The sequence below is a fragment of the Myotis nattereri genome (genome assembly GCF_964212035.1).
Source record: "Myotis nattereri genome assembly, chromosome: X".
NCBI classification, from domain to species: Eukaryota; Metazoa; Chordata; class Mammalia; order Chiroptera; family Vespertilionidae; genus Myotis; species Myotis nattereri.
Genome location: NC_138078.1, coordinates 9,687,321 through 9,699,623, shown reverse-complemented (window position 1 = coordinate 9,699,623; position 12,303 = coordinate 9,687,321). Strand labels below are relative to the sequence as shown.

The window sequence follows — 12,303 nt, the reverse complement described above, 5'->3', positions numbered from 1 at the left end:
AGAGGGGATATTGGGAGGGAGTGGAAGAACACTGTCCACCACGCATTGTTTCCCTCCCCTAGAGCCCATCATTCCCTGATCAGCCTCAGAGGACTTAGGGATACAAGCAAGTCCCAGCATCACACTGTAGAAACAGCTCCCAAAATGTAAACGCACTTCATTTCCTCAGCCAACTGTGAGTACAATCCCTTCTGCTGCTTGAAAAAAACAGCGCTTTTCTTCCCAATTACATTGTTTCCAGTTGTGATGTTGAATTTTTAATTTACAATATTACAGAGGCGGCCAGGTTTAAAAGTCTGGGAAGTCCTTCTCTGGAATATGTCCTATAAGATACTCCAACCATCAGAAATCACACAGATGAAAGCAAATGCTCAATGTGCCCAGAGGGCTTCAGAGCTCAAGTTGCTCAATTCTTTTGGCTACAGAGTCTCCAAGATGGAATGGGAGGCAAAACTAGAGGAAATATTATTTTAAAAGCCTGGCAAGTTCACAGGAGGCTAGCATAGCATTCTATTCTCTGCACTAATAATTTACAAACCAGTGAAGAACAAGTGGTTCTGAATCACCCAAGTCTCAGACAGCAAATGGATGCCCTATTCCAGGCACTGGAGCACCACCCCTGGAACCTATTATGACCATGTGGCCTCCAGTGAAGTATAGAACAGGCTGCTGAGAAGCAACGACAGGAAGTTTCTGGGTTCCCAGACACCTAGCAGCAGCTCCTGGGGTGGGTGGGCTGAGGAGTCAGATACTGAAGGTGAAAAACCACAACTCTGAGCCTCTAGGTCAGTGGTTCTCAAACTTCCTAATGCCACAACCTTTTAATACAGTTCCTCATGTTGTGGTGACCCCCAACCATAAACTTATTTTCGTTGCTACTTCATAACTGTAATGTTGTTACTGTTATGAATCGTAATGTAAATATCTGATATGCAGGATGGTCTTAGGCGACCCCTGTGAAAGGGTCGTTCGACCCCCAAATGGGGTCGCAACCCACAGGTTGAGAACCGCTGCTCTAAGGCCTTCCGAGCATGTAAGCTGGGAGAGTTGACGGCAGAGAGACAGTGCAGCTTCTGTCCCCCGCTGGTAAAAGAGCATCCAGAATCACCAGACAGATGAACTCAGGTGAGGCAATATCTGGGGCACTGGCATTTTCTAGCATGCTGACTTCATCAATAACATTGCAAGTAACAAAAGCTTTGAGCACAGACAAAGCTCACTGATTTAACTTCTGACTGTTCCCCTGTTCTCATTTAAGGCCCCTGCAAGAGACCAGCCCTTTGCCCCTATGAATCTGTTCACCCATAGAATGAGGTCAAGTGTTAAACTCGAGTATTTGGACATATAAAACCACAAACTTACTAGATTGCTGCTTTTTCAATATACCCAATTCATACATAAATGTAACGAGGTGAAAGCAAATCACAACTGAGGTTCTGACACCAGTTTTTGCAGTTATTTAACTTTATTATATTTTAAAAGTGAGAACTGTTTTCTGAATAAAAATATTAAATAAAAAATAATAAAAGTGAGAACTGTAAAACATAGTATTTGTATAAATATCTGAGGACTGTTCAACTGGACACAGCATCTTCACTCAAACAATTTGAGAGATTAAAAGTGTAAATTAGAATCTTGTCTTATAACACAAAAGGAATAACAAAGATCAAACCACTCTTTAGATCACATATGCCTAATAAATCATTGCATTTGTTTTTAAATGTAAAGGACACTTGGTTTTCTATAAAGGAAATGTACATGCTGGCCCCTGGCAAACATTTACTGCATTTACAACAAATGACTAATACAGTTAGCACCAATTCTTATAGCTTATAAATATTACAGCAAATGCAATACAATATAACAATGTAATAAATAACAAAATAATAACAATGAGCATGTTTTACTTGAAAGTTCTAAGTTTTAAAATAAAGTCTAAAATGACAAATCCAACCTAATGTACCTTACAAAGTTTAATAGAATAAATGGCTCAGAAAGTAAATGAACTAGATATACTACACAGGACAGAGAACTTTCTTATGGAAACCCTGAGTGAGCTAAGAGGTACTTGTGATGGCAAATGAAGTGCATATTCATTACAGAATAAAAACATCTCACTATATATAGAAGTGGAAAGTGCCATTTTAAATTCAAAAAAATTCACTTGTGTGCATACTTCAGATATAGAATAAAATATAAATATAAAACCGTATCCATATGAATATGCATTTTTTTAAAATTTGGACACAGTAAACTTCAGAGAGAAATGTGAGTGATAAATGGCTAGTTAAATATCTAAGATTAGGCAAGATATTTTAAAGTTTTAAAATAACAGGTAAATTTAATGGAGAAGAATAAAACCATACTTCACCCAAACCACCTTGTAGTATAAGAGTTATTGCATAAAAGAGTCATTCTATCTTATAATTTATCAAAAAACTGGTAAGAACACTTTATGAAATCCTATAAGGTTACTTTTTTCTTTAAATATGAACAAATACAATATAGAGAGAAATAAGAGCAAAAGGGAAATAAATTACATGGCTATTCACTTTCAGAAAACTGATAGAACATGAACAGAACACTGTTATAACAGACACAAAATATTTGAGAAAGAGATGATATCTGTAGGTGCATCTTTGAATTCTCTTCTAAGGAAAACTTCTCATGGATTTTATTAGAGAACTTGTCAATCCCTGATACTTCCTCCTTGGGATTTAGCTGTTTTGGCTCTATGTATAAACATCAACTGAAATCAAAAGTGTTTTTCATATGAAGTGTATTTTTAACTATACAATGATAATAAAAAGATATAAAGAACCAATTACTAATTTGATTATGCTAATAGTAATGTGTTAAACAGTTTCCAAACAAACAGAATGAACTGCAGTGTAGTTCTGCAATTCTAGATGTAACAAAATTTTAGAGGAACCTTCTACAACACAAAAATTTCTAAGGGCAATGGAATGATTTTACATCGAGATGGCATTGGTCTTCCAGAATTAAGTCTAATGTAAATCGACACAAACTTTTTCTTCAAAAAACAATGCCTTTGTGTTCTTTAAGCTTTTTGATGTAGTGGCACAACTTCAGAGCTGTCCCCAGCTTAATTCCCATATACTTTATCATACTATCACTCGGGAGCAGTAGCAGAGCTGACCCATCAATGCCCTACAAAAAGAAGGAAATTAGAATAACTAATAATGCTTTCATATTTTATCAGAATGGTCATTTCTTTATATATAAGAACATGTAACATCAATTAGAGGGCAGCTCATTCCAGTTGTATATTCTCTGAACATGCATATGCTCTTTGAAAACTATTAAAGATATAATTTGTACAGCTGAAGCATCATTCGATCCTTTACAAATTTACTTCAAATTTTAAGAATTATATTTAACCCAATATCCTAAAAATGTCCTAAGTGTCCAACTACCTAATTTTAAGTACTGTATGTTGAATAAAATACTGCATAGCTATGAGAAAAAGAATAAAAGCTATGAATGGCAGAAATAAATTTCAGATGGTCATTAATTTTTTAAGAAAGGCTGGGGATATGAGTCCAGCAGCATCAGTGCAAACTGTAAATATGCATAACAAGGAGGACACCCTTGTGTGGTGTCATAGCTGTCAATACAAAGGAGAAGACACCTGAGAGTGACCATGCTGAATCATCTTGAGAACTTGAAGACTTGTTATATTTTAGGTACTCAGGTAGCCATTTAAATTACAAATAAAGCTTCTACAACTTAAGGATCTAACTTTGAGCACAGTAACCTTTCTCACACATGCAGTTCCCTTACCATCCACACTAATCAGTATCAAACTGAAGAGCCTGCACAGAGGTCATTCAAAGGCAGGAAAATGGGATAAAAAAATACATTACATGTTGCCTGAAGGTGTTGGCAAGGGGGGTGAATATCTCAGAATTTAAATGCTGTAGAAACACGATCACTTGATCTACTGTCCAAGTTGAAGGGTCATCAGGGAAGCCTTCTACCACACACTGCTTAGTTTCAAGTGATGAACCTGAAGTTTCAATGAAGGGGAGAGGTGAAACAAATCATACTTGACCTGATCATTATCCTGAAAGAAGAGATATTAGGTAGAGAGTAAAGGCCTCACTCCTGGAACCATCTGCTAGGTACCCCGGCAAGGACCCAAGACTCCAAGTGCAAAATCCAGTGAAAGCTTAGATAAAGATGATATGAAGATGGGTACCCATGAGTGGCCCATCTGACTGCCCACAAACATCAGCAGCAGCTTCTGAAGTTACTGTAAAGCTTCAAAACTCATAAAACAGACAGCAATCTGAGGTCTCTTTGGCCACAGGCAAATATAGCAAAAGATCTGTTACTTGGGTTAAATAGGGTTAAATCTAAGCTAACCTATTATTCTCTAAGTATTTCAATGAATTTATTTCTTATTGATCTGTCTAGATTAGGTTTATTTTATCAGCTAAATACAATGGAAATCCCCCAAATTAAACTTTCTAATTTTTTAAATGTATTCACTTTAATAAATGAATTTAAAAAACCCCATATCTTTGAGAACCAAATTAGTTCTTTACTGAATCCTTCCTATATATTCACTATAGATATTTTAAGCATCGTTTTACTCTTTAAATGCCTGCCTTTCAAGGCTTACTTATCTGAATTTTGAAGAAAACAAGATGATTTTATTCTTAGCTAGGTCAGAAGTAACTTCAACACTATATTCAATACTTCTTTTGAGTTTAACTACACAGCAATAGCTATTTTGATTGAGGTTTATATGTTGAAAAATAACAAAGACATGAAACAACTGCAGTGCTCATACCTCAAAAAGTTTTAGCTGTGATGTTCACTAAGTCATGGTGAAATTTCTCTGTGTCTAGACATATTCATTTTCTCAACCAGAGCACTCAAATCTCTATTGTGTGTGATAACAGAAGTGGGTTTTGTAATTCCCTAGGAAAATGTTTCTCTAACCAAAGACCATCAATACAATTTTGAGCTTTCTTATGTGTAAATTAGCCAAAGGTGTATCTTTTCTTTCCTATCATCCTGGCTCTGAGTATTTACCTAGGAAAAAGGTAAAGAAAAACAAAATATAAAAATACTCACAATGGCCTTAGTTGGTTTAGCTCAGTGGATAGAGTGTCGGACTGTGGACTGAAGGGTCCCAGATTCGATTCCGGCCAAAGGCACATGCCCGGGTTGCGGGTTCCATCCCCATTTGGGGGTGTGCAGGAGGCAGCCGATCAATGATTCTCTCTCATCATTGATGTTTCTATCTCTCTCTCCCTCTCCCTTCCTCTCTGAAATCAATGAAAATATATTTTTTAAAAATACTCACAATGGGATTATTGTGAGTATTAGTGAAGAGGCATGTCAGTTGATTAGCGGTGTCTGATACATAAAAGACACTTAATAAATCTTAGTCATCATTATGAATATCACCTCAAACCAGCCCTCAAATAGGAAATGAACAGCTTCCTCTAGCTTGCACCAAGTATGTTGAGGAATATAGGCTAAATAGTGCTACTTGTAATAAATATGTCTTTTCACACTTACGGGCAATGGCTGCGATGCAGGAAGATGAGGTGTCCTTTTCCTGCAAAGCTGGATAAGCCCTCATCTCAGGGTTGTATGCAAGATTGGATTTGCCTTGCTCCAGCATAGCTGCAGGTACTGATGTGGAAGCTTGGGCAGCTGAGAAGACATTGGTGGAGCTGTGAGACCCTTGATTGCCAAAGGAGGACCTGCAAGGGGAGCGCTGCACTCGCTCATTGGAAGCGTGATAAGGTGGATCTTTCTGTGTGTAGACGGAAGGGAATTTTGGACTCTGGCTAAGACGCGTCTCTTCAGTGTTGTAATCACGCATTATGTAATCCTGTGATGAGCCATATGTTTCTTCATTGTTGCTCTGGGAATCATATGTTGGTCTTCTTACTGGTACAGTTGGGCTATAACTTGCTACATAAGACAATGAAGCAGGAAGAGACACATCCTTCGTCTTTTTCTGCAATTTGACCTTTCGAGAAAGGAGGTAAGTATAATGTTTGTATGCATATCCAAGTGGCTTCTGAAATGACAGAAACCCAGCATAATAAACCAATTGTGAGTGAGCAAAAAGTAAATAAAGTAGTAAAGACATTAATATTTATTATTCAAGCAACATTGCATTCTATTATTAAAAAGTAATTTTCTATTTGATTATATGATTTTTATTCCTCTTTAATACTACCTTTTAATTGCAGTTTGTACATTCTGGTTACAAACATAAAAATACCCATTTTCATACATTTCTCAAACCTAAACTTCAGCATTCTTCCTAGAAGTCCAGTCTCCTCCCATCTGTTGCTACAAGTATGATTAGCCTTGCAATCTCACAGACTTATTAGTTCTCTCACTTCTAACTGACAGGCAATTTCAGCAACCACAGGTTTATTATAGTTGTGAAAATATTTTTATGACACTTACCCGATTTTGCCAGATTAATTTTGTACGAAAACGGTAAATTTTTGCAACCTTTTTATGAATGATATTAAACTTCTTATCCAGCTTTTGAACAGCATCTTGGATGACCTATAATAATACAATTTATTAGTAGGTTCTATGTTAAAAGAAAAGTTAACATATAAGAAAATACTATTAAGCCAAATTTTGACTGCTAGGATAAAAGAAAGTTCACAAGCCATCAGAAATGTCTTCCTTTCCAATTGACGCCTAGTTGTTGCTGACAGAGATCACAGATGGCTGACATAAGGAGTGCCAACCTCCTACGCAACTACTCCATGTCATATAGGCATTTTCGGAAGCATCAATTATGAAGTACATGTAGCACAATTCCTATAACCCATCACATTTATGATGGACTCATTTTATATCAAAGAAGGTGCTATTTTAGGAAAGAAATTTTCAAATCTGCTGAAAAGTCAAAGAACCTCTTTCCATATGATGACATGAACTAATAGGCAGTGCACATTACAGTCTGGAAAGAACAGTGAGCCAAATATATCAGATGTGACTTTTGCCTTCAAAGCATTTTTAAATCATGCAATCAAAAATTACAACATACAATTAATGATCTGTGAATACACATCCCTATATGCCAATCAAGTATGTGACAAACAGAACCTGAGAAATTTTGCATACACAGAAATTTCATTCAGGCAAAAAATACACTTAAATAATAGGCCAGAGTCATTTCCTCATTCACTCACTCCAATAAACTTTTATTGAGGGCCTACCACCTGTCAGAACTACTCTGCTAGATGCTAGAAACATGGTCATTAAGAAAAAACAAACAATTCCTGTTCTAAGGAACTCCTATTTTAACTGGAGAGAGAGCAAAGTAAAGAGATGCTTTCAAGAGAGAAACTGAGTAGCAGCCTGGAGAAGGGTTCTCCAAGTGTGGACCATGGGCCAGCAGCATCAGTACTCTCTTACTGGAAATGCAAAATGCCCTACCCCACACCTATTAACTCAGAGTGGGGGCATCAATGTGTGTTATCACTAGCCCTCCAGGTCATTCTGATGTCCGATCAAGTGTGAGACCCATTGATTGGCCTATAGCACTAGGTAAGCAGTGCAGGATCTAGGGGAACAAGGTTGAATCTAAATACTAGAGTTCTGACACTTATTAGCTCTGTGACCTTTGTGAAGTTACTTAACTTCTCTGTGCTTCACTTTCCTCATGTATAGAATCAGGATAAAAATATCTCTGCGCTCTCTTGAGAAAAAAATAAGGTTCTATGGCATTATGTTCATACTAACATAATAATACTACCTGATGATTGGTCCAATGACACTCAATCATCTATCTATATTAATATTGATATTAATATTTAATACTTGACTATTATGGCACAGGTAAGAACAGAAGGCTAAGTGTACACAGAAGAGCAAGACCTAACCCATGTTGGTAGATCTGGAAACAGCCTAAGTGCCCATCAGTAGACAAATGGGTTAGAAAACTGGTACATCTACACGATGGAATACTATGCTGCTGTAAAAAGAAGGAATTCTTGCCATTTACAACAGCATGGATGGAACTGGAGAGCATTATGTTAAGTGAAATAAGACAGTCAATGAAGGAAAAATACCACATGATCTCACTCATTTTTGGATAATAAAGACCATTATAAACTTATGAACAAAAATAGATACAGAGCAGCCTCGAGCAGACTGTCAAACTGCAGCGGGAAGGCCGGGGAGGGTTGGGGGGTAGGAGGGGGGGGTGGGTAAGAGATCAACCAAAGGACTTGTATGCATGCATATAAGCATAACCAATGGACATAAGACACTGGGGGGTAGGGGAGGCCAGGGGATTGTCAAGGCCTGGAAAAAAAGACATATGTAATACTCTTTGTAATACTTTAAGCAATAAAACAATTAAAAAAATAATACCCAGAGAGAAAACAGGAAGTCAGATGTTTAGATAGTGAACATAACTGACATTCAAAGAGCTGGATTATTAAGGGAAGGACACAGGAAGGATGACAGCAAAAGAAGGATGGGAGGCTAAAAGAAGTCATTTTGTATACTGTGGGAGAATATGCTGAGTGATAGACATGGAGGCTGAAGATACAGGAGAGAGAGGGATGGCCCACTAAGGAAAGCGTCTGAACACGGGGAAAGAGGGTCAGAGGAAACCAGCAGAGGTCTTAGTCTTACAGAGGAAGACATCAGAAGAGGAATGGATCCAGGAAAGTTTGTTGGCTGTGGGGAGAGGAATTAGAACTTGGAGAGGATTTCTGCTCCATGTCCCCCATTTTCTCCATTAAACAAGAGGCAAAAATTGGGGTGTCTGGAGCTTGTAGGGATATGGGAGAAGGAGCTGACTAGAGAGCTGCTGAAGGATTACCAGGCAGTGGACAGGTCCCAGCAGAGGCTCTCCCCTCTGATTCCCAGCCAGCACAGGGCTGGGGGTTTTACTAAAGAGGATGCTGGGCAAGAATAAAAAAAGAAAAGCTAGAAGTGCTGCACCATGTGGTCTAGACTGGGAAGGGAAGGAGTTGAAGAAAGGAGAGAGCTGGTCTGCTAGGAGAAATAGAGTGGATCCCTATGGCCCATTCCAGGCCTGTGACTTTGGGACCTGAGCATTTCTTATCCTAGATGCTACATCCCACCACATCCTGCACAATTGCTCAGAAGACCCTGGCAGAGCACTGCCCACCTAGGTTTTCATAAATACTTACGTAAGGCAGGCCAGGGATAGCCCTACTCAAAATCAGAACCTATGTCCCCTTTAAGCATTTACTTCTGTTCTCAGTAATAAAAATAATAAAGCTCACATAAATATTCTTTACTTTTCAAAGTATGTTAACTCATTTTATTAAAGACACTTGGTATGTTAAAAAAAAACATTTATTTTTTATAAATGTATATTACCTCTAGGGTATGCAGCTCACAAAATCCTTGATAATTACATGTATCTATCAATCTCTACCAACATGCTAATTTTTACAAAATCCCCTCAAAACTATGTAAGATATACTCTTTTAAAATAAGTAGGCTGCCATTTTCTTTCAATTTAAATTTCTTGAAATGCATTAGGCATATTCTAAACTTCATCCAAATCAGCCAATTTCTTTAGAAAGAGCATGTTGGAGGAATTAAATATTGAACAATCTAGATGAAAGGGACATACCTACATTTGATCAGTTAAGGGCTTTTTTGAAAAAAAAAAAAAAGCTATAAAAATCTACATATTGGTATTTCAAATTTTTCACCGACAGATGCTATTTGAACTAGGAATTTTTAAAAATGATCACAATGGGATGATAGTCACAATTTAATACAGTAAAATGTCAACTAATTATATGCTTTATATGATAAAGAGAAGTTCAGCTTAATACTTTAAAAAACTACATTTGACAGACAGAACTTCTGTACCTGGCAATGACTCAGGATATCCACAGTTGTTTTTCGGTGCTCTTCATGGGAGGTGTCAGCCTGTACATTTTTCTGCTAAGATTTTAAATGTTAAGTATTAATGATTTACTTCTGTAAGAGCCAAACTGAACATAAATGATAAAAAACACTTTAATTACATTGTTTTTACTTTTCACTAACTTTTTAGAATTTCGGAAGTCTTTATATAAAGCGGAATTGAAATAAAAGAAAAACCTACATTTATAATAGAAACGATTACTACTAATTAAGAGAGAGAGAGTAAGGAAATAATTTATTACATCAGAAGGACCTACATTTAGAGTTTTGTACTGAAAATCAGTGTTGCTCTCAATTTCCTACTATATAAGAAAAAGGGAAGTAAAATGGTTAAATGCTCATTGTCTAATGAAAGGGGGCAAAAAAATTAGGAGAGAGTAATTTCCTTTTTTTAAAAAATATATTTTATTGATTTTTCACAGAGAGGAAGAGAGAGATAGAAAGTTAGAAACATCGATGAGAGAGAAACATCGATCAGCTGCCTCCTGCACATCTCCTACTGGGGATGTGCCCGCAACCCAGGTACATGCCCTTGACCGGAATCGAACCTGGGACCCTTGAGTCCGCAGGCTGACGCTCTATCCATTGAGCCAAACCAGTTTCGGTGAGAGTAATTTCTTGAGGGTGGTTTGGAGGTGGTCTGTAGTATGTGAAGAATTTAAATATTTGTCTTTAAAACGGTTGTGTTATATTTGGCAAGTGGCATTTATTACTTACATTTACATTGGCATATCCAGCCTTTGATTGATATGCATAAAGAATGCCATTATCATCATCACAAGTAGTGATTCGAGTTCTTACCTGAGGAAGATTTATTAATAAATTAAAAGGAAACATGAAAGATGGAAATGAAAGAAAAATTGAGGGCTTCAATTTCATTTTAAAGAAACTCCAAAATCCTATCTGTGGTATTAAAGGACCTTTGCCCACTGTAAATAAATGTTATGAGTACAAGAAAAGATGTACTTGCAAAGTTATTTTCTCATTAACCCAACTACACTTAAGATATTATTTATATCAAGCTCAGCCTCTGTGTACCTCAGGGTAGAAAGACTAGTCTTCTAGTAATTTGGCACCAGAACTGCTATAACAGCAAATATTTCTAACCACAAAGAACCATGTTACATGGCTTTTGATTTTTAAACCATCCAACAGTGCCACTCTGTGGACAAAATAGTAAACACTTAAGTACCTATTTCTTTTTAAAAAACTTTTTATTAAATCCTTATTTTTCTGATTAAAAACAATTTGTTTTATTCCATAGCATATAAGTTAATTATTGCTAGTAAAGCAATAATCATAAAACATCTTCAATTCTAGGTACTTCTACATAATTTTTTACCAAGGCTTTTTTTTTCTTTCCAGAAGCATTTTTTTAATTTAATTTTTTTTCAATTACAGTTTACATTTAGTATTATTTTGTATTAGTTTCAGGTGTACAGTATAGTGATTAGACAATCATATACTTTACAAAGTATTCACCCTGATATTTCTAGTACCCACCTGACACAATACATAATTATTGTAATATTGATTATATTTCCTATGCTGTACTTTACATCCCTATGACTAGTTAGTTACTACCAATCTGTACTTCTGAATTTTTTCACCTTTTTCTTGAGAAATTAATCTCTAGAGCACCTTAAAATGTTTTTGGAATGTTTTAAATAAATAGATAACCATTAAATTTCATTTAATAACTCTATTTTAAGAATGAACTTTAGGAATAATTTTAAAATAAGCATACTTTAAAGCTATGCATGTCTGTTTCAAAAGATATAACCAAAATAATATGGAATTACTATAGATTAGTACCTATAAAAATCTACCATCTTACCCTTGTATTGTGCCTTATGCTTTCCCAAGTGCTTTCACATAATTATGTCAGAATAAAAATGGACTCTGTAGATAGTTAACATTATTTCCAAAGATAAAAAGTGTTAGGACTGATATAAGTTAAAAAATTGCCGCCAGAACCGGTTTGGCTCAGTGGATAGAGCGTCGGCTTGTGGACTGAAAGGTCCCAGGTTCGATTCCGGTCAAGGGCATGTACCTGGGTTGCGGGCACATCCCCAGTGGGAGATGTGCAGGAGGCAGCTGATCGATGTTCCTCTCTCATCGATGTTTCTAGCTCTCTATCTCTCTCCCTTCCTCTCTGTGAAAAATCAATAAAATATATATAAAAAAAAATTGCCTATACCACCTAGGTGGCAGTAATATCTACACCTGTATGTAAATAATGTGTTTTCTCTTGAGCCAAATTATATATATACCTTAAAAATATTTTTGTGTTCAACTTCAGGGATCAAGAAACATACAGTGTGACAGAATGTACAAGACCATAAACATTCTAAAAAACCGTTT

General features: G+C 36.4%; 1 protein-coding gene across 1 annotated transcript; it reads right to left on the bottom strand.

Annotated features, from left to right (window-relative positions):
* Window positions 1-304: 304 nt before the first annotated feature.
* Window positions 305-10,809, bottom strand: SCML1 (Scm polycomb group protein like 1). Its single transcript, XM_081081890.1, has 6 exons — window positions 10,657-10,809; window positions 9,883-9,957; window positions 6,466-6,570; window positions 5,557-6,067; window positions 3,888-4,030; window positions 305-3,171 (listed from the first exon to the last, which is right to left on the bottom strand). The coding sequence occupies exons 1-6, from the start codon at window positions 10,774-10,776 to the stop codon at window positions 3,037-3,039; spliced, it is 1,089 nt and encodes a 362-aa protein (XP_080938016.1). The 5' UTR covers window positions 10,777-10,809; the 3' UTR covers window positions 305-3,036.
* Window positions 10,810-12,303: the final 1,494 nt, after the last annotated feature.

Coding starts and splice junctions, on each gene's coding strand:
- SCML1 (XM_081081890.1), bottom strand. CDS start 10,776: ATGTTTCCTTTTAATTTATTAATAAATCTTCCTCAGGTAAGAACTCGA. Junction 9,958..10,656: donor CTGGATATGCCAATGTAAAT/GTAAGTAATAAA, acceptor TTAAAATCTTAG/CAGAAAAATGTACAGGCTGA. Junction 6,068..6,465: donor AATTAATCTGGCAAAATCGG/GTAAGTGTCATA, acceptor CTGTCATTTCAG/AAGCCACTTGGATATGCATA.